Here is a 23,043-nt window from a genome sequence, read left to right on the forward strand (position 1 = left end):
ATAAAAAATAGCCATCATTTATGAGTACCTACTATGTGCCACATGATGTACTAAAAATATAAGTTACCTCATTGGTCATCACAACAACCCCTATTAAATAACAACTTTTATCCTCTTTACCATAAGAGAAAACTAAGGCATAGAAACATAGCTACTTGTTAAAGGTCAGCATCTTCCTGGTAAACTGACGCTTTTTCTTGTCATCAAAATGTCCTTTTTATCTTTAGTGATACTCTGTCTTGAAGTCTATTTTATCTGATATTAATATAGCCACTCCAGTCTTCTTAAGCTTACTGTTAGTGTATGCTTGGTACCAACAAGCCTGTAGAGTTGCCACTCTCAAGAAACAAAGTAATTACATTTGCAAGGCCTGAAGAATACTTTCAATACCTTGGGTTCAGTGCTCACGGATTCCATTCATACAGACTTCTCAATTTTTGCAGAACAAACGAATGCAATTCTAAAGGCTTAAACTGCATTTCCCTATGCAGCTTTTATTTTTTGTTTAAATGTCTTAAATATTCCTCGGAAGGAAACAGTAGGCACAGAGGAGGCTCCAACCCAAGCTTAGGGGTAGTGTTCCCAACAATGGAAGGTTTCAAGGAGATACTGAATGACAAACGTCTTCCAACACTGCTCTCCAAGGAGTCCAGGAGATGGGTGATGTGCCATACGAGATCACTCGAAAGATGGCTTTTTACTTTATGAACTTGTAACTCTGCTAGTAATAATGCCTTATTATTTGTACCAAACACTAGATAAGCAAAAATACACAGCTGGTACTATGTGGAGATTAAACGAATATAGGAAAATATCACTACTAATTTGAAATTTATAGTTTGGTGCTGAAGTTTAGCTTTGCTCTACTTCCTGGGAAAATTAAAAACTGAAAATTAACTAAAGAAACTGTGGTCGGTACTTAAGTACCAATGATCTTTTGCTTTAGAGACTCCGTTTATCTTACACTGTACACATAAATTACGTGCATGTGTTATTTGTACAGTGTCTTTTAAGAAGCGCCTTAAAAACATCTATCAGTCTTTTTTAGCTTAATTTCTGTTACTATACATAAAAGAAAAATAGTCAATCTTTCTTTAAAAAATATTCTTTAATTCTGAATTTTTATCAATTCAAACTGGACTTTCTCTCAATTATTCTGAACAGTGAAATATTATTTAAACCAGAATAGGTAAGTTTACATAAAGTAACAGTATCGTGGCTAAACCATAGATGGTAGCGAACATCCTAGAATATAAGAAAGAGAATTAAATTATACCAGCTGGAGATATAGCAAAATACTTATTAAGAATATAAAGAGAATTTACCAAATTTACCAAAATTACTTACTTCCACTAAACATGACTATTTTTATATTAACTCAAATATATTTTCTTACCTGCAGCTTCATTTCTTCTAAGTCTTTAGTTTTCTCTACTAATTCCTCTCTTAGCTCTTGAAGCAGCAGCTGCAGTTTTTCCTGGTTAGTTTGCTTTTCATTCAACAGGCGCTTGAGTTCGTTCTGTGACTTTGTGTACTCATCTTGCAACCTGATTTTTAAAATTAGAAGAATTCAATTTTAAGTGTACCATTTGCTTTCTAATTGCATTTCTTTACGTAGTCAACCAACACTGCAGAATAAGACCAAAATCATATATTCCATTGAAACTGCAAATATCTTTTCTTTAGAGTTTCATTTAATTATTAACACTAGTTTTGGAATGCAATTTTACTTTGAGGGTAAAAAACAAATTTAGCCACCCAGATACATTTAATTTTATATGTCTTGCTACTTTCAAAACAAGACTCTTATAAATTCACAACCTACTTGATATCATGCTTAGTTTTAAAAAAAGAAGAATTTTAAAGCAAAACATTAGTGTATTAAAAGTTTTAAACATATATACTGTGAAATAACAAAATAGTACTGTAGATTCCAGAGCAAACATTCAAAAAGTTTTTAATCAAGCCCGTCACCTCCAAATGTAAGTAATTTACCTTGTGTGTTCAACTTTCAGAGTCTGATAATTCGTTTTATGATGGGCGCATCGTAATCTTTCATCAATTAACATATTTTGGAACTCAGAGTGAGAACCTGTCATCCCACTGTCTCCACCAGGAGGAAAACTGGTGGGAAAAGTGTCCATATTGGTAGGTGAGCTGACAACCATGTAAAAATAAATTCTGGCCTTCTTATTGTCTCAATTTTCTTTCCAAGGGTATTTTCCACTTCCTTCTTGCTAGGACAGAATCTTGGGAAACCAATTTATACCTGCACAGAGAAATACACTTAATTAACAATCAGTGATCTTCCTCAAGTGTTATACATTTTTTATCACTCCTCATTATTCTCATCATTTCTATAATAAAATCCAATTATCAGATTTTCAACTGTTCAAAAAACAAAATGCAAGAATAAAGCTGAATCATACCTTAACAAGATTCTTTAAGTCCACACAATTTCCGTGACCACCAAGTCACATCTTCAAGTATTAACCTAACTAGAAGTACTAACTTTTCCAGTTTAGGTACTCCTGTATTCACAAACCCCAGGTGTTTCCCGAAGCAATTGGGTTAAACTTCATGGGAGGATCCTGGTACAAAATCCATACCCCAAAATCAAGGGAAAGCCATTAGGAACTTGGTAAATAGCTGGGGAGAATCACCGCCTTCACAAAGATGACCTTCAGCAAGTAACTATGTCTGTGATTAATGCTACACCGGCTCTTTTATTTGGGGCAAGGTGAACTGCACTCAGGGTGTAGACTCGGATGAGAAATTCGTCAATGAATAAATACAGACCACATCATACATGTTACGTATGCACTGTGCTAAGAACAGGAAACTAAATCACATCAGCTATCCCCAAAAGCACTGACCCAGGATTACGGAAGTAACTAAATGTTGGTTGTATCGAAAAGTAAAAAATGATCACACAATGTGATACGTAAATGATGTATTATAGAATTGTACACTTGAAACCGATGTAATTTTACTAACAATTATCACCCCAATACTTAATTTAAAAAAACAAAATGCTTACCTATATTTAAAAGTACAAAAAAATGATGACACTGTGTTCTTAGTGTAAATAACTAAACAAATATTTTAATCAAAGTAATTCTGTCCCCTTTAACTTCATTAATCTTTTTCAAAACTATTATTCTCACATATTTTTTTCCTTAAAAGCCTCTGTCTCAGTCATGGGTTACCATGAATTACCTTTTCTTACTACAAGAAAGGGTCTTTAGCTTAAATTACTTAAATTAGTCTTACTTGAAATATACCACTTCTGATAAATTAATGTGATGTCTGCATATTACATTAGAAGATTTTTAAACTAAAATTGGGATTACTTTGGTGTCCTGTAAAACTGTATTTTAATAGAGGGAGAAAAAGGCCTCCAAGGATACTTCCTACCTTACTATTACACTAACTGTGCCCGGACACACAGTGCACTGTTTGTAGCAGCTGCCACAACATCATTCTGCCAAGAGTATACATTTGCCATAGAATTAATGAACTGGATCAGGAAATGGACATGAATTGTGATTCTGCTCTTTGTTCCAAATTAATTTTTAAGAGATAAAAACATACAATAAACCTATCTCATAGTTTCTAACAATACAACTACAAGGCATTATAGGGTTTAATTTTAATTAGCTAAAAGCTTAAACTACCTTAGAAAAATCCAAAGCTACCCTTTATTTCCACTAGGGAAAGAAAGATTTCCAAGCTAAAATGAACATTTTTTCTTCTTTTTTATTCCAGTTGAATTGACAGTAAAATAAATATTCTCACTGACTCCTACTTTAAAATGGGAGTCAAGTCCCCATGGAAATAAAATTCACTAAGACCTAAACATTTTTGTAAAATAAAGCTAAAATGATTTATCTCCTTCCCTATTATGAAATCTACTGGAAGTAGTTTTCAGAACTTCACTAATTTCAGGATATCCCTTTCTCAATCACCACCACCATTACTTCATGTCCAATTCTACAACGTGTGATCAAAAACATGGTAAATGTTTAAATTTTTAAAAATATTACAGTAAAAGACACAGTGCCATTAATCCCCCTCAGAATACTCCCCCTCACTTCTAACACTTATCCCATCATTCTTGCCACTTTCTGAAGCAGTTCTGGAAGTCCTCTTTCGTGAGTGTCTTTAGTTGTGCTGTTATGGCTGCTTCAATGTCCTGAATCATTTTGACTTTGGGGAAGAGCCAGAAGTCACATGGTGCCAGGTCTGGCGAATAAAGTGGACACACCATGTTTTTATTTGACAGAAATTACTGTACCAGAAGCAATGTGTGACACAGAGCATTGCTACGATGGAGGATGATTTACAACACACTATAAAACACACCTTCTCTCAACTGTAGCTCATACTTGACTGACTGCACCGAACAAGTTGAAACTTGTCACACACTGTTATTAAGTGTCAACGCGCCACTTCCCATATTGAAGATTCCTGCCTTTCTCTTGGATGGCACTCAGCAGCAACCATCACCTTATTTTGTGATCACACCTTGTATGTATTGCCATCTTGTATTTTCCCAAACCTGAAGAATTTCTCCTGCTCCAAGAGGATATTTACCATTTCATCACCTTCTGATATGTTAATTTTAGGGACTAACAAAGCTAGAATCCCTATCACACATCACCAATAGGTATCACACACAAAATACACGATATACTTCGTTTAACATAAACACACAAAAATAACATTGTTAATCTGCACACACACACACACACACACACACAAGAATTAATACTAACCTTCCTGGTAAGTTACCTATATCAAAATGATATATCTTCTTAACCGCTGACCCAATTTATTCTATGAAAATAATTGGATGAATACCCAAAAATAATTATATTAGAATTTCCACAGCAACACTCTCTTTAATTTAAAAAAAGAAGAATCAGAAATAACCTAAACTTCCAAAAATAAACTTACATTTATACTATGCATTAAAAAGGATAAGTTACATCTCTCCCAACTACCCCCACAGAAAGATGAAGATTATGAATGACAGATAAACACACATACATACTTACATATAGTCAAATAATATACACCAAGTTGACAATAATAGTAAATTCTGGAGAAACAATGGGGAGACTCCTCCATAAGACAACTTCCTCCTTGTACTTTAATCATTTTGTTAAATTTTCTTTTAAATAATTACAAAATAATGTTCAGATGATATCCAAGTTATGTTAAACCAAATTCATCATTCTTGCTTTCAATCTACCTTTAACCTGATTTTCCAGCTTCCGGTATTGCTACTAATGTTATGCTACCATTCAGTCACACTTAACACTCAAAACCCTCTCGCGTTCTCTCTCAACTTCCCACATATGAACACCAAATACTCTTCTTCTCAAATGCATTCCATTCTCTCCATTCCTAATTAACCACAAAAGTCAGGCTCTTATCACTTTATAACGACTTCATCATTAGAGCTTTTTGTTATCCCTGTTTCCAATATTTTCTCTCTGGTCTACTCCACAAAGCACTGCCAGATTAACACTCAAAACTTTTGTTTTGACTTCTCACTCTTCCTCTAAAGTTCCCATATATGACACAAAGTCAAAACGCTCCAGTATTTTAATGCCCTACACAATCAGCCCCATTCTACCTTGTTTAGTCTCATTTCCTACCACCTACCAAAAATATCCTACTCCAGTTATCCCCTGAACAAATACACACATCATGTCTTTGTTCGTACAGCTTTTGTCTGGATTTATGAATCCTACACAGATAAAAATACTATGGCACAGACTATAATCACTAACCGTTCTCTATTTCTGTGATGATTGGACATGAATGGACTTAAACACAATAGATTAGATACTGGAAAGAACTTCTTGCCTCAGACATAAGTTATGAGCCACTGGGTTATATCTGCCAATAGCTTGTTTCAGAATTTTCTCCTTTAGAAATATTTAAGAATTACAAAAAACTATCTGCCTATTTGTGTGAGTCTTACCAAGGTCAGACTGAATTTCATATATGATTTTAAGTATTTTGCACATATAACATATTCAGTTCTCCAGTTTAGTAGTAATCAAATTATCAATAATAACTTTTCAAAATCTAGGTATGATAGTCTTCCAAACAGATATCTAGTGTCATATGTCAAAGATAGGAAGGCCTCCAAAAACGCAATTCCTTCTCTGACCTTCAAAAGTGGTTCCACCATTCTATAGTCAAGGTTACAAAGAAAGAACTTCTATTTTTTATATTAATTCTATAAGGAGGCTTTTAGCTAAAAAGAGAAAACCCCAACTCAATTACCTTAACTCTATGGGGAAAAAAAAGTATTACCTATCTCTTATACCAAGAAATATGAAGATAGTCTTCTTCTATTTCAGGTAATAAAGGACTAGGTAATTTGGATCAAGCCTCCTGCTAAGAACAATAAAAGCTGGATACATTATAGGCTACCTCTTAAGAATAAGAATAATTCAAAAGAAAGATACTAGACTAGGCCTCAAATTGCTCTAAAAAACAAGTTTATAAATAAAAACCGCACCCCCCAAAAAAAAGTCCATGGGATGATAAAGCAATATAAATTAAGGCCACACACACACACACACACAAATGGACAATAGAAAAACAAGGGTCTCACTATTACAGTTATCAGACAATGGTTCTAAAATAAAATTTTACGTATTATTATTGTGTACAAGGCAATAGAAAATAAAGTTGAGAATTTGAGAGAATTAGAAACCATAAAAAGAAATCAATGGAAAGTCTAAAAATGAAAAATGATAACTAAGAGCGCAATGAGCAGGTATAAGAGCCCCAATTATACATAGTTTAAGAAGGAATTGGTAGATAGCATAAAAGAATATATTCAAGTAGAAAGAGAAAATACAGAAAAGGAAAGAAAGACAAAGAATAAAGCTTGAAATGTCCATTCATTTGAACAGATGTGCAATTGGAGTCACAGAAGGAAAGGAGAGAAAGAATAGAGCAGAAACAATACCCCTCCAAAAAAAGAAGGGGGCCGAACAACTTCCCCAAACTGGAGAAAGACATCAACTCTTAGATTCAAAAAAGTCCTACAAACCCCAAGCACATAAATAAAAAGATATCCACACATTAAGACAGCAAAAAACAAAAACCATGGGAAAATCTTAAAATCAGCCAGAAAGAGACAAAGTGCCTTCAAATTAGCAACAAAAAGACAAGACTGACTTCAACCATAAAAGCCAAACACAATGTAATATTACCTTTACAGTTCTAAAAAAGTAACTGCCAAACTAATATGCTCCAAATACAGGGAAAAAAATTACACACATATAAGAAAAATTCTTAGATGTAAACTTGACAAAGCAGAAATAAAGGAAGATAAATGAAAACTATAAATATGTGCATAATTCTAACTGAATATTGACTGCATAAAATAGTATCATGTGGGATTTTAACATAAATAGACTTAAAATACATGATATAAATGGTATATAAGTTAGAAGAGGTAGAATTATAAGTACTATAGAGTCCTTGCACTTTATTGGAAAAGGCAAATATTAATTGATAGAAGTATCAATTATATTACTTTAATAAATCAAACATGCATATTATAATCTCTAGGAAAGGGATTGGCAAAATTATAGCCCATTGGCCAAATCTGGCCTGCAGTCTCTTTTGTATGGCCCCAAGCTAAAAATGTTATCTCCCTTTTTAAGTTTTCTTTTAAAGAAAGAATGAACATAGGTGCAAAAATCCTCAACAAAACATTAGCAAATCAAATCCAACAATGTATAAAAAGAATTATACATCCAAATCAAGTAGGAGTTGCTCATATTTGAAGCATGCAAGGCCGGTTCAACATTCAGACAGCAATTAATGTAATCCATGACATCAACAGGCTAAAACAGAAAAATCACATGATCATATCAGTGGATGTAGAAAAGGTATTTGACAAAATCCAACACCCATTCATGATAAAAACTCTCAACAATTTAGGTAATAGTGGGGACCTTTCTCAATTTGATAAAGAACATCTATAAAAAAAACTACAGCTAACATACATAATGGTGAGAAAATAAAAACTTTCCCACTAAGATCAAGAACAAGCAAGGAGGTCCCCTCTCACCACACCTTTTCAACATCATATTGGATATAGGACTTAATACAGCAAGACAAGAAAAAGAAATAAAAGGCATACAGATAGGGAAGAAAGAAATAAAACTGTTGTTGTTTGCAGATGACATAACTGTCTAGGTAAAAGATCCAAAAGAATCAACAAAAACAAAACAAAAAAATCTCCTGGAACTAGTGAGCAATTACAGTAAGGTTATAGAATACAAGGTTAATATACAAAAAAGAAAAAAATCACTTACCTATATATCAGCAATGAACAAATGGAATTTGAAATTAAAACACACCACCACTTACATTAGCACTGCCCCCAAAATGAAATAGGTATAAATCTAACAAAATATGTACAAGATTTATATGATGAAAATTATAAAACTCTGATGAAAGAAATCAAAGGGGGACAGATATTCTATGTTCATAGATAGGAAGACTCAATGTTGCCAAGGTGTCAGTTCTTCCCAACTTGTCAGTTCTTCCCAACTACAATCCCAACAAGTTATTTTGTGGGTATCAACAAACAGATTCTAAAGTTTACATGGAGAGGCAAAAGACCCACAATAGCCAACACAATACTGAAGAACAAAGTCAGAGGACTGACAATACCTGACTTCAAGGATGACTTCAAAGCAATGGTAACTAACACAGTGTGGTATTGGCAAAAGAACAGACAAAAATAGATCAATGGAACAGGATAATGAGTCCAGAAATAGATTAACACAAATACAGTCAACTGATCTTTGACAAAGAGAACATATAAAAATAACGCAATGCAAAAAAAAAGGAGATCTAGGCACAGACATTATACCCTTCATAAAAGTTAGCTCAAAATGGATCACACACCTAAATGTAAACTGCTAAACTATCAAATTCCTAGAAGATAATATAGGAGAAAATCTAAACAACCTTGGGTATGGCGATGACTTTATAGATACAACAGCAAAGGAAAGATCTATGAAAGAAATAACTGGTTGGTTAGACTTCATCAAAATTAAAAACTTCTGCTCTATGGAAGATACTGCCAAGAGATTAAGAAGAGAAGCCGCAGACGGGAGGAAATATTTGGAAAAGACATATCTGATAAAAGACTGTTATCCAAAATATATAAAGAACACAAACTCAACAATAAGAAAACAAACAACCCCATTAAAAACTGGGCCAAAGACCTTAACAGACATCTCACCAAAGAAGATATACAGATGGCCAATAAGCATATAAAAAGATGTCCAACATCATATATCATTAGGGAATTGCAAATTAAAACAGTGAGGTACAACTCCACACCTGTTAGAACTGACCCAGTTCCAAAGGCTGGCACCACTTAATGCTGGTGAGGATGTAGCGCAACAGGCCCCTAAGTCATTACTCTGACCTCTGATCCAGCAACAGCACTCCTTGGTATTTAACCAAATGAGCTGAAAACTTACGTTCACACAAAGGCCTGCATGCCAATGTGTCCAGCAGCTTTATTCATAACTGCCCAAACTTGGAAGCAAGCAAGATGCCCTTCAGTAGGTGAACAGATAAACTGTGGTCCATCCCAACAATGGAATACTACCCAACCCTAACACTCAACCCGAAAAAGAAAAGAGCTATCAAGTCATGAAAAGATACAGAGGAGCCTTAAATGCATATCACTAAGTAAAAGAAGCCAATCTAAAAAGGATACATACTGTAGGAGACCAGCTATACCACATTCTGGAAACAGCAACACTATGGAGAAATTAAAAAGATTAGTGGTTACCAAGGGTTTAGGGAAAGGAAAGGATGACTAGGCGGAGCGCAGACGTTTTAGAGCAGTGAGACTATTCTGGAAGATACTGTAATCATAAAATACATGCCAAACCACATTTGTCAAAACCCACAGAATGTGAAACACCAAGAGGGAACCCTAATGTAAACTATGGATTATGGGTGACAATGATATGTCAGTGTAGGTTCATCATCTCTAACAAACGCACCTCTCTGCTGTGGGATGGTAATACTGGGGGAGACTACGTATGTGGGGGATCAGGCAAGGGGTATATGGTACAGAGCTAACCCTCTGTTCTTTTGCTCGATTCTGATATAAATCTACAACGGCTCTAAAAAAGGATAGAAGGAAGGAAGACGGAGAAAGGAGAGAAGGAAGGAAAGAATACGAGGTGTGATCAAACAATATGGTGAATGTTTAAATAAAAAAAAATTATTACAGTAAAAGACACATTGCCCTCAAAATACTCCCTCTTGCTTCGAACACACTTATCCCATCGTTCTTGCACTTTCTGAAGCAGTTCCGGAAGTCCTCTTTTGTGAGTGTCTTTATTGTGCTGCTGTGGCTGCCTCGATGTCCTGAATCATTCTGACTTTGGGGAAGAGCCAGAAGTCACATGGTGCCAGATCTGGTGAATAAGGTGGATGAGGGCACACCGTAATGTTTTTATTTGACAGAAATTGTTGCATACCAGAAGCGATTATGACATGGAGCGTTGTCGTGACGGAGGATGGTGTACAGCACATTTTAAAACACACCTTCTTTCAACTGTAGCTCACACCTGACTGCACCGAATAAGTTGAAACTTGTCACACGCTGTTACTAAGGTTCGACGTGCCGCTTCCCATATTGAAGACCCCTCCCTGCCTTTCCGTTGGACGGCACTCGGCAGCAGCAGTCACCGTATTTGCTGATCACACCTCATAAATGACAGAAAGAATATATGGCCTGAAGAATCTAAAATATTTACTGACTCGTCATAATAAAAGCTTGCCGAACCCTTCTCTAGGATAACCATTAGAGAATGCTAAAAGGATGGAAAAACTAAAATTACTCAAACACTCTAAATAGGTTTCTCCTAGTAATTCCTTTGCATTACTGATACTTTAGACCAGATAGTTCTTTGCTGTTATCCTATACTTTGTAGGACATTAAACCGCATTCCTAGTCTCTACCCATTAGATGCCAGTTGCACCCCCCCCAAGGTGTGAAAAACAAAAGGTGTCCACTTTGCCAAACGTACCCTAGAGGGCAAAATCACCTCCACCTCTCCTTTGAGAATCACCCTTCCCCTGAGAACTCCAATTAAAATCAAAAGTAGGCAAGCAGGGAGGTAAGAGGGAACATAATACAAGTATAAAATGGAAATAGTAATACAGTAGATTTAGACTAACATATCAGTAATTAAAGTATATAGAGTAATGCTTTAAATAAAAAAGAAACTTAAAAAACATAACCCAATTATATGCCTTTTTAACAAGACATTTTTTTTTCTTTCTTTTTAATTAGATTTATTGGGGTGACAATTGTTAGTAAATTTACATAGATTTCAGGTGTACAATTCTGTATTACATCATCTATAAATCCCATTGTGTGTTCACCACCCAGAGTCAGTTCTCCTTCCATCACCATATATTTGATCCCCCTTACCCTCATCACCCACCCCCCACCCCCTTACCCTCTGGTAACCACTAAATTACTGTCTGTGTCTATGAGTTTTTGTTTCTCATTTGTTTGTCTTGTTCTTTTGTTGTTTTTGGTTTATATACCACATATCAGTGAAATCATAGGGTTCTCTGCTTTTTCTGTCTGACTTATTTCACTTAGCATTATACTCTCAAGATCCATCCATGTTGTCACAAATGCTCCTATATCATCTTTCCTTAACGCCGAATAGTATTCCATTGTGTATATGTACCACAACTTCTTTATCCATTCATCTATCGAAGGACATTTTGGTTGTTTCCATGTCTTGGCCACCGTAAACAAAGCTGCAATGAACATTGGAGTACACGTGTCTCTATAGAGAAATGCTTTTATATTTTTGGGGTAGATTCCCAGGAGAGCGATTGCTGGGTCGTATGGTAATTCTATTCGTAATTTCTTCAGGAACCTCCACACTGCCTTCCATAGCGGCTGCACCAGTCTGCATTCCCACCAACAGTGTATGAGGGTTCCTTTTTCTCCACAGCCTCTCCAACACTTGTTACTATTTGTCTTGTTGATGAAAGCCATTCTGAGTGGGGTGAGGTGATATCTCATTGTGGTTTTCATTTGCATTTCTCTGATGATTAGTGATGTTGAGCATTTTTTCATATGTCTATTTGCCATTTGTATGTCCTCTTTGGAGAAATGTCTCTTCAGGTCCTCTGCCCATTTTTCAATTGGGTTGTTTGTTTTGTTGTTGTTGAGTTTCATGAGTTCCTTGTATATTTTGGATATTAGCCCCTTATCAGAGGCACTGTTTGCAAAAATCTTCTCCCATTCAGTTGGTTGCCTCATTATTTTGTCAATAGTTTCTTTTGCTGTACAGAAGCTTTTCAGTTTCATATAATCCCATTCGTTTATTTTAGTTTTTACTTCCATTGCTTTTGGAGTCAAATTCATAAAATGCTCTTTGAACCCAAGGTCCATAAGCTTAGTACCTATGTTTTCTTCAATGCAGTTTATTGTGTCAGGTCTTATGCTTAAGTCTTTGATCCATTTTGAATTAATTTTGGTACACGGTGACAGATAGCAGTCCAGTTTCATTCTTTTGCACGTAGCTATCCAATTCTGCCAGCACCATTTATTGAAGAGGCTGTCTTTCCTCCATTGTATGTTTTTAGCTTCTTTGTCAAAAATTATCTGTCCATATTTATGTGGTTTTATTTCTGGGTTCTTAATTCTATTCCATTGGTCTATGTGTCTGTTTTTCCGCCAATACCAAGCTGTTTTGATTATTGTAGCCCTGTAGTACATGCAAAAATCAGGGAGTGTGATACCTCCATTATTGTTCTTTTTTTTTAATATTGCTTTGGCTATTCGGGGTCTTTTGTGGTTCCAAACAAATCTGATAATTTTTTGTTCTATTTCTTTAAAAAATGGCATTGGGATTTTAATGGGGATTGCATTAAATCTGTATATGGCTTTGGGTAATATGGCCATTTTAACTATGTTGATTCTTCCAATCCATGAGCACGGAATGTCTTTCCATTTCTTTGTGTCTTCTTCAATTTCTTTCAAAAATGTCTTACAGTTTTCAGCATATAAATCCTTCACATCCTTGGTTAAGTTTATTCCTAGGTATTTTATTCTTTTTGCTGCAATTGCAAAAGGAATTGTTTTTTCTATCTCTTTTTCTGAGATTTCATTGTTGGTATATAGGAAAGCAATGGACTTTTGTACGTTGATTTTGTAGCCAGCAACTTTACTGTATTCATTGATTATTTCTAATAACTTTTTGGTGGAGTCTTTAGGGTTTTCTATATATAGCATCATGTCATCTGCAAAGAGTGACAATTTAACTTCTTCATTCCCAATTTGGATGCCTTTTATTTCTTTCTCTTGCCTGATAGCTCTGGCGAGGACTTCCAACACTATTAACAAGACATTTTTAAAACATAAGGGCACAGAAAGGTTGCAAGAAAAGAAGGGGAAAAGATAATGCAAACATTAATCAAAAGAGATATTATTAGTATGTATGTATAATTATATTACATAATATAACTATATTGTACAACATACACAATTTAACTGTACGTATAATATATAACTATATTAATATCAGATCAAGTTGATTTTAAGACAAAAAAACTAGAGATGAAAAGCAACATTTATAATGATAAAAGGTTAGATACACCAGAAAGATGTGACAATTTTAATTTATATACACTAAATAGGTAAGGCAGAAGTGGTCAGAACTACAAGGAAAAAGACAAATTCACAATCATAGTTGAATTTAACCACTATTCCTAGTAACTAATAGAACAAGCAGAAAAAAGAATCAGTAAGAATATCAACAATTTAAACAACACAATTAACCAGCCTAACCTATATAGAAAACTGTACCCAATAAAACATAGAAAACATATTCCTTAAAAGTCACGTTAACATTTATATGTATCAACCATATGCTGGGTCTTAAAAAAAAAAAATCTCAAAAATTTTAAAAGACCAAAATTATACAGAATGTTTTCTGACTACAGTACAACCAAACTAAAACTCAATACAGAAAAGTAAACTGGTAAGAAGGTGACAGATAAAAAGGTAAAAGCTTAGAAAGTAAGACTATATTTCTAAAAGCAGAGAACCCTATGATTTCACTGATATGTGGTATATAAACCAAAAACAACAAAAGAACAAGACAAACAAATGAGAAACAAAAACTCATAGACACAGACAATAGTTTAGTGGTTACCAGAGAGTAAAGGGGGTGGGGGGAGGGAGATGAGGGTAAGGGGGATCAAATATATGGTGATGGAAGGAGAACTGACTCTGGGTGGTGAACACACAATGGGATTTATAGATGATGTAATACAGAATTGTACACCTGAAATCTATGTAAATTCACTAACAATTGTCACCCCAATAAATTTTTTAAAAAATAAAAAAAATGTATTTCTAAATAACTTATAAATCAAAGAAAAGGTCACAATAGAAATTAGGTAATATCTAGAACTACATGAAGCTGATGTCACATTAAAACGTGTGGGATAAAGACTCCGGCTTGCAGGAAGATGAAGCAGATGTGCACTTCCCTGTAAATCCCAGGAATGTAACTACAAGTCCGGAATATTATATATGACATACCTAACACAACTCTAAAAACCGGAGACTAGAAAGCAGACTGACTAAGGACTTCAGGATATAAGAACTAACACAGTGGTGGGTTCCCTGTGTTTTCTTTTTCCCTCATATATGCCCAATTTGGAGCTGAAGAAGCTGGCAATGGATTCAGACCAAAAAAATAAATAAATAAAAGCCTGCTCTTTAACCAATGTAACAAGAAAAGGGAAGCCCAGCAAGATTAAAAAAAAAAAAATTAAACAATAACAAGCTACTCCACGCAAATACTACACAAAAAAACCATGGCTCCACCCCATCCACACAAGCAAAGGCCAAGTGAGGAGGCCAGGTTTGTAAGAAGGTACCCCAGTTCCCTGCCTGGATAGTATACAAGAAGGCTGAGTAAAAAGTTGGGACTCCACCCTTGCTGAGCAACAGGAAAGCCTCAGGCTCCAGCCATGTGAGTGGAAACCACATGGGAAACCTGAACTTTCACCCCCACCCACGGGCAGTAAGGAAAAGCACTGCCCATCCCTGCTGAAGTGCTGTCAGAGACAGAGGCCTGGAACCACCACGCAGCAGGAACAAGCCAACCTTTTAGGATGTCAGTGGAGACGACCTGGGGAGACAACTCCATGCCCCCCAGCAATGATGACCTCCCGACGTGGGTGTCAACAGTGGCCAGCTGGGAACTACCTGGCACATGGCCCTGGTGAGACAGCACTTCCTCCTTTCAAACCCTGCCAAAGCAGTATCAGAAACAGCCAGCCAAAACAGGGTTTAAATAGGATCCAGAGTCTCATACCATAATACCACAAACGTACATGTTTCAATGGAAAATCACTAGTCATACCAAGAAAGAGAAAAATCTGAAATTAAACATAAAAAATCTGAAATTAAACATAAATGTTTAACGTTTAAACATTAAACATTAAACAACTGATAAATACCCACACTGAGGTGACAGAGATGTTACAGTTCTCTAAGATTTAAAGAAGTCCTAATAAAAATGCTTCAAAGAGCTATTACAAGAAAAGCTTGAAATAAAGGAAAAAAGACAAAGTTACAGCAAAGAAATACAAGTCTCCGCAAAGAACAGAAGATATAAAGAAGAACCAAGTAGAAATTTCAGAACTGAAAAATACAATGACCAAAATAAAAGTCTAAGTAGATGAGCTCAATGGCAGAAATAGAAAGAGAAAAGAATGAATGAACTGGAAAATGTACCAACAGAAATGACTCCACAATAGAACAGACAGAAAATACAAAAAAACTAACAGATGCTTGGGGACTTGTGGGAATAAAACATCGACCATTTGTATCATCGAAGCCTGATTCCATTTATATAAAATATCCAAAATAGGTCAATGCATACCGACAGAAAGCAGACTGGTAATTGCCAGGCCAGAGAAGGGGGGAAAAGGGAGTGACTGCTTAAATGGCGTAGTTCTCTTTGGGGCGATACAACGTGTTGGAACTAGACATAGGTGATCCTTGTACAACACTGTGAATGTACTAACTGCCCCTGAACTGTACACTTTAAAACAGATAATTTTATGTCATATGACTTCTACCTCAATAAAAAAAAAAAGAGAAACTTAGCAAAGGAGAAACTGAGAGGCACATCAAGTTGACAAAAGGTACGTACGAGAATACAGCAAACATGCTTGAGTTTTAAATCTTCAGTGCCTTCCTTCGAGAATGTGATAAAGACAAGGATGGTCATTATCACCAATTTCATTCAGCACTTTACTGAAGATCTGCAGCAAGACAAAGAAGTAAAATGTAAAATAAAAAGAACGGAAAAGGAAAAGCAAAACTTTCTTTATGTATAGGTGTTCTGATGCTACATGTAGAAAATCCAAAAGAATTTAGAGAGAATTCATTAGAAGCAGCAAGTTAATAACACTGCTAGATAAATACACAAAAATTAATTGCATTCTATATACCAGCAAAAAAATGTTTAAACAGTCTTCACAGCATCAAAAAAATCAAATATCTAGGCAAAAGATGTGCAAACCACTACATGAAAAATATATGGCTACCCATTAGAAAAACTACATTCTAAAGATATAAATTCTTTCCAACTGACCTACAGATGATGCAATACCAATCAACATGTAAGCAGGTGTATGTGCGTGAAGTTTAACATGTTGATTCAAAAATTTATATGGAAATACAAAGGGCCAACAAAGGCAGAAACAATTTTAAAGCACAAACTAGGAGGGCTTTGTGTATAACTCTGTAGCAAATAAAATGGTATGGCATTGACTTAATTATAGGCGAAGAGATCAACAGAACAAAATACATTCCAGAAACACACTCACCCACATAAGACGTTTAATTTAGAACAAAGGTGGTTTTGCTGAATAGTGAGAAAAAGAAAGTCTCCAATAAAAGGTGCTGGGACAACCAGACCACCTTGTGGGAAAAAAGAAACCGGGGCCCAACATTGCGCTACACACTAAAATTAATTCTAGTTAAACTAATGTGAAAAAAAGCAAAGGAACCAAGTTGCTGGAATATAGGAGAATATCTTCAATAACTCCGGGTAAAAAAGAAACATACCCAGAAGGCAATTCCCTGAGCACTTTTTGTTTCAAGCCATTTGGATATCCTCTTTTGTGAAATGTCAATTTGAATCTTTTGCCCCTATTTTTCTATTGAACTGTTTGTCTTTTTACATACTAATGTGTAGGAATTCTTTATAAAATTAAAATCAGAATTAGAAAACCTAAAAGAATGAGCATAACAAGTTTGGAGATGATGGGACGAAACAGGTTATAGTGTAAACTGGCATATACAATACAATACCCACGTAGGAAAAAAATAAGTACTAGCTACTAAAGTTAAAGAAATGCATATACTATGACTTCAGTAATTCCTCTACTTGATATAATACTGAAATATAAGTACAAGTGCACCAAGAGATTTGTTGGAATAATACTGTTCATAGTGGTACTATTTACTGTTGGTATAATAATAATACACAGTGGTATTATTTACTGTTGGAATAATACTGTTCATAGTTGTATTATTCCCAACTGAAACCTATAAACAAACCAAATGTCCATTAACAACTGAAGAAACAAAATGCAGTATAATAGAAGTAGTACTATACAGTATGACAATAAAAATAAGCTACAGATATGGCTTATTCGTGTTTCCCCCAAAATAAGACCTAACCAGAAAATAAGCCCTAGCATGATTTGTCAGGATGACATCCCCTGAACATAAGCCCTCATGGATCTTCTGGAGCAAAAATGAATACAGGACCTGGTCTTATTTTCGGGGAAACATGGTACTCCACATAGGTGAATGCCAAAACATCTCATGCAAAAGAAAGAAGTCAGACACAAAAGAATACATACTAAATTATTTCAAACATAAAGTTGGTAAAAAAAAAATTAAATACAGGCAAAACTATCATTATTTAGAGAATATGTGCGTAAGTTAGTTTAGGTTGTAAAACTATAAAGAAAAGAGGTAATTAATAGAAAAGCCAGGACAGTGTTACCTGCGAAAGCCTGGCAGTGTTCTATTTCTTGGTCTTTGTCATCGTTACATGGAGGTTTACATTGTAAATCACTCAGATAGACAGTCTTTGTGTACTTTTCTGCATAAACACTATAATTCACAATTTTATAAAAAGATTCAGAATTTTAAAATTTTTAATTTCTAACTTTTATTCAAAAACTTGGCTCTGTATCATTAAAAGAAGGACGGTCTTTTCCATCCTCCTGCCAACACATGCTGTTGGCTTAATTCTCTTCCTGGTTGTGAGGCTACTACAGTTTCAGACATCACATGGATACATAGTAACAGTCAGATAAAGGACCATTTCTTCCAACAGATCTCTCGTTTGTTTACAGTCTCTTTGTTTTTACGGTAAAATTTACACAGAATGAAATGCATAAATTTTAAGTATACCATTCCATGAGTTCACAAAGGAAGAACCCAAGAGTTTTCCACTGTTTAAATACATCAATTTTGTTTGTCCATCCTCTTACTGACGGGCATTTGGATTGCTCCTGGTTGTTATGTTAGTTATTACCCTGTTTCCCTGAAAATAAGACCTCGCCAGACAATCAGCTCTAATGTGTTTCTTGGAACAAAAATTAATATAAGACCTGGTATATTATGTTTATTATATTATATTATGTTTATTATTATATTATGTTATGTAGACCCAGTCTTACATTGTAGTAAAATAAGACTGGCTATTAATTTTTGCTCCAAAAGATGCACTAGAACTGAATGTCTGGCGAGGTCTTATTTTTGGGGGAAACACGGCACAAATAAAGCTGCTATGAACATTCTTGTATAAGACTTTTTGTGGACATGGTTTCATTTGGAGAGAGGGGCAAATATCTGAGTGAAACTGCTAGATCATGGAGTACATGTTTATAAGAAAGTGGCAAATCTTTTTTCAAAGTAGTCGTACTAGTTTTCATTTCAAACCACAACATGAGATTTGTTTGCTCCACAGTTTTGCCAATATTTGGTGTTGTCTGTTGTTAAAAGACAAATTTATGCACATTAAAACTTTCAAGAGTTTATTCCAAGCAGGCAGCACCCAACTGACAGGACTCCACCAACAGGAGCTAATGGAGAAGATGTGGAAGTAAAGCAAGCAAATCATTTGGCTAAAGCTTAAGGAGTTGTCTTATGTGGGAAAACCTCGTTGGCTGTGATTGGTTGTTCCTAACTTTCATTTTCTTGGAGGAGTGTATGGATTCTGGCTCAGTCTTTGGCTTGCTTACAAGACCAAGGCCTTAGAGCCACCTCAGACTAATGGCTTCCTTGTTTAATTACTTAAACAAGGTCTTTTTTTTTTTTTAATTTTAGCCATTCTAGTGAATGTAAAGTGATAGCTCATTGTGGTTTTAATTTGCATTTCCCTGAAGCACTTTTTCATGTATTTAATGGCCATTCATAGATCTTAATCTAAAAGATCTTTGCTTTAAGAATGATCACAACAAAGAATGTTCACTTTGCAATGAGTAAAATGTGAGATAGCTACTTGTATGTTAGAAATGGAAACAACTTTGAAATTTATCTCTGTACGCTGACTACTGTAGCTTCCTGGGCACACACTGCTGTGTTCCACCTCCACGTCTTGGCAGATACTAATTTCCTTGCCCAGAAGGTCTTTTCCATCCCTCTGCACTCTGATCTAGTAAATTCCTAGTCAGCCTTCAAAACGCTGACCAAGAACGCATTACTTTCTCCATGAAGTACTTCCTGACTCTCTCAAACATACAGGTAATTATTCTGTCTTCTAATTTGTATTTTAGTTTATGTAACACATGCAGTCTAACTCCCTCCAGGGCAAGAAACATGTTTTACTCATCTTTATACCTCCAGTACCTAAAATAAACATAGGCACATACTAGCTCAAAAATTTCAAATGAATATGTTCACCATTCTAATGCTACTTTAGCCTTGACTCACTTTTGTCATCCATATTCAATAACTGAGGCTTCCAGACTGTATTAGGCTGAATGCCGGCCCCAAAAAGATGTCACTTCCTAATCTCTGTAGCCTGTGAAATTACCTAATATGGGGGGGAAAAGTGATTAATTTAAGGCTCTTAAAGAGGGGAATTTATCCTGGCTTATACTAGTGGAACCTAAATGGAATCACATCTATCAGATGAGGCAGAAAAAGAGTAAATAAAAGTGAGCCCGAAGGGGACATCCCCTCCCTAGGGACCACCCAGACTCAACCCCGAGAGATAATTTTTTCTGTTGAAACATCCTTAGAAAAAGGAGGTAAACCCCCAACCAGGAATAATCTAGTTTTTGTCGCCTGCGCAGACTGCTGGAGCCTGCCCTCAGCTTGAACTCCAGCCTCATTATAATACAATTAGAATAAAATGCACATTACAGGCTTGCCACCACCCTAACCCTTTGGGTTTTTCTCTGTGCATTCTGGGCAAGCGCTGAAAAAAACTAGTTGTATAACCTGCATATATCTATCAAATGACCTGTCTATACGGCACATCTCCTGCTGTAAGAAAATCTACCTACCATTTCCTATATGACAAAAAGCTAACCTAAAGTTAGGTGTAGCTGTCAGCTCCAGACTGCCTCTGGCAGCCTCTCTGCCGCCACCTTTTTTCTTAAATAAACTTTCTAACTTTTGTTCCTTTTGAGTCTGTGAATTCTTTTACTTTCTGCAAAGGACCAGGGGTTAATTCTATGCCAGTACAGTTCCTTTTTAGGACAGAGGCAGAGGGAGTTTTGACACTGAGAAGAGGCAATGTGATCAAGAAGGCAGATGGATGTGGCCACAAACCAAGGAATGTCTGGAGCCACAGAAGCCAAGAGAAGCAAGGACAGGACTGTCTCCTAGAGCTTTTGGGGGGAGTACGGCATTTGATTTCAGACTTAGGGTCTTCAAACTGAGCAAATACATTTTTGTTAATTGACACCACCCGGTATGTGGTACTTTGTCACTATACTCGTAAGTAACTAATACATTCACTTTCTCTTCAGTATATATTTTCATAATGAAATTTACCCATAACCAAATTTCTATCACAATTTTAAATTCCTACCATATCAGACTTTTCCGATTTCAACCACTCAATATATGGGTATCAATTACTCACAGAGCATCTAAATATGTATTAGGCACACAAACTATACAATAAAGGAAACAATTCCTATTGCACAGAGTCAATAAACAAATTCATAAGGAAGATTTTAAACAGTTAAGTACACATTTCAAACCACATTTTTTTAAAAGGTGAAACCGGTTATTTTGATAACTAGTCTCCGTGAAAGGCAGTTTTTAAAAGACAGCACAACCCTTCTTCAAACACTTCATCTTCCTCTCTGCAACTATCACATAACCAGACCCACATGTCCTTCCAACTACTTGTTTTGACCAGCCCCAGGCTCTACGAACCGCCATACGACATTTTCTTTTGTACAGGAACTGTATTTCTTTAGCACTGGTACAATGTCTCCCCCCCAAAATGGCAATTCAAAATATTCTAAAAGACAGCTGCTGATCAGCATGGAAAGCTTCCAAAACACATTCCATTAAAAAGCACATGCTATGCCTTTGCACATTTCAAAACAATCCTTCATTACATGCCCCCAATGTGAATGTTGTTTTTTAGGGAGAGCATACATCAGGCATTTTCACTTATCAGCAAAAGATAAGAAACGAATTTCTTTAAAATCCAGAGAGAATCCTACACTAGTCACCGAAACAGCCTTTGGATGGCTAGCCAAGGTGTCTGGTATACAAAAAATGCCACAGCTTGACACCCTGCCAAACCTGACGTGCAGCTGGGAGCAGACCCTTCAAAGCCCTGGTAAGATGCCAGGCCCCGTAATTATGACTTAGAGAAAAACAGGAGGGCAAGGCAAGAGGCAGGGAAGAAGATATGTATTAGAGCGGTTAGCAGTCAACCACTAAGCACTCTGAATTAAAATGTTATTCTATTCTTATAATTGCACTGTCTGCCTCTGCACAGCTTAATTCACACAAAGGAATTCTGGAAAGTAGGATATAGTAACCAGTCAAACTCAAATGCTTAAAAATAAATTATAAAAGTTTCTGAAAAGTTGTGATCTGAACAATAAAGACAACTGTTGCTCAAACCATACTTCAAATTCATTTCAATGTTTCTTAGTGTAGGCTCTATTACATATAACAGGAGGGCTTTCCAAAAGATCTGTGAGCACTTAATATCTCTGTGCAAGTTGTAGAGTCTTCTTTGCTCACAGCCCCATATTTCTCCTAAAATAGAAAAGGCTACCATATGGCTCCTAACACAAAATGAAGGTTGCCTACTCATCTAACCACATAACTTGGAAACTATTTGTGTTTTAAATAAATCCTGATTTAATTTAATTTCCATGAGATCTATGCCTTAGTCTGAAAAGTTAAGGGAAAAAAATGGTTAAGAGTTCACCTGATATTTTTACTGGAGTTAACAGAAGGATTCTCTTTTTCACCTTTGAGAATCTGCTAAAAAGAAAGTAGAAAATATTTCAGAGCCAGAAGAGGGAGATAAATAAAAGCCATCCTCAAGACATACAAGCTAATTTTAAAACCATGTATCTTTTTCTTTAAAAAAGCAATTAAACAGTATTTATTGATAGGCTACTGTACCATATTTACTGCGTGGTCTATGTATACTAAGAGGGCTTTGAAGGAGACATAGAAATACACAGACCACCCTTTTGAGCAGACTTCTGAGCAAGAAAGAGCCTGCCCATTTTCAGAGTATTATGGACATTTTCTAAGTGCCTATTATGTGCAAGACACTTTGCTGGGTACGGGAATACAGAAATAAATAAATAAAAATCCTTGCACTCAAGGAGTTCATTCACAGTCGTCAGTAAAACACACATTAACCAACATCTCCTGACTGAACAGGAGTAAGAGAA

General features: G+C 35.6%; 1 protein-coding gene across 5 annotated transcripts in view; it reads right to left on the bottom strand.

The window, feature by feature from the left end:
• The window catches only part of CEP83 (centrosomal protein 83), a 111,310-nt gene that overhangs the window by 70,226 nt on the left and 18,041 nt on the right, over positions 1-23,043 (bottom strand). For 2 of the 5 annotated variants that reach the window (XM_081061499.1, XM_081061497.1), the window contains exons 2-4: positions 16,281-16,392; positions 1,996-2,269; positions 1,397-1,547 (exon numbers count right to left, since the gene is read on the bottom strand). In XM_081061499.1, the coding sequence (XP_080917625.1) occupies positions 1,397-1,547; positions 1,996-2,168 (324 nt within the window). In that variant the 5' untranslated portion in view covers positions 2,169-2,269; positions 16,281-16,392. Of the gene's footprint in view, positions 1-1,396; positions 1,548-1,995; positions 2,270-16,280; positions 16,393-22,565; positions 22,622-23,043 lie in introns of all 5 variants that reach the window. The other 3 variants (XM_081061496.1, XM_081061500.1, XM_081061498.1) reach the window with 2 other exon arrangements.

Source organism: Rhinolophus hipposideros, assembly GCF_964194185.1.
Source record: "Rhinolophus hipposideros genome assembly, chromosome: 9".
Classification (NCBI taxonomy): Eukaryota; Metazoa; Chordata; class Mammalia; order Chiroptera; family Rhinolophidae; genus Rhinolophus; species Rhinolophus hipposideros.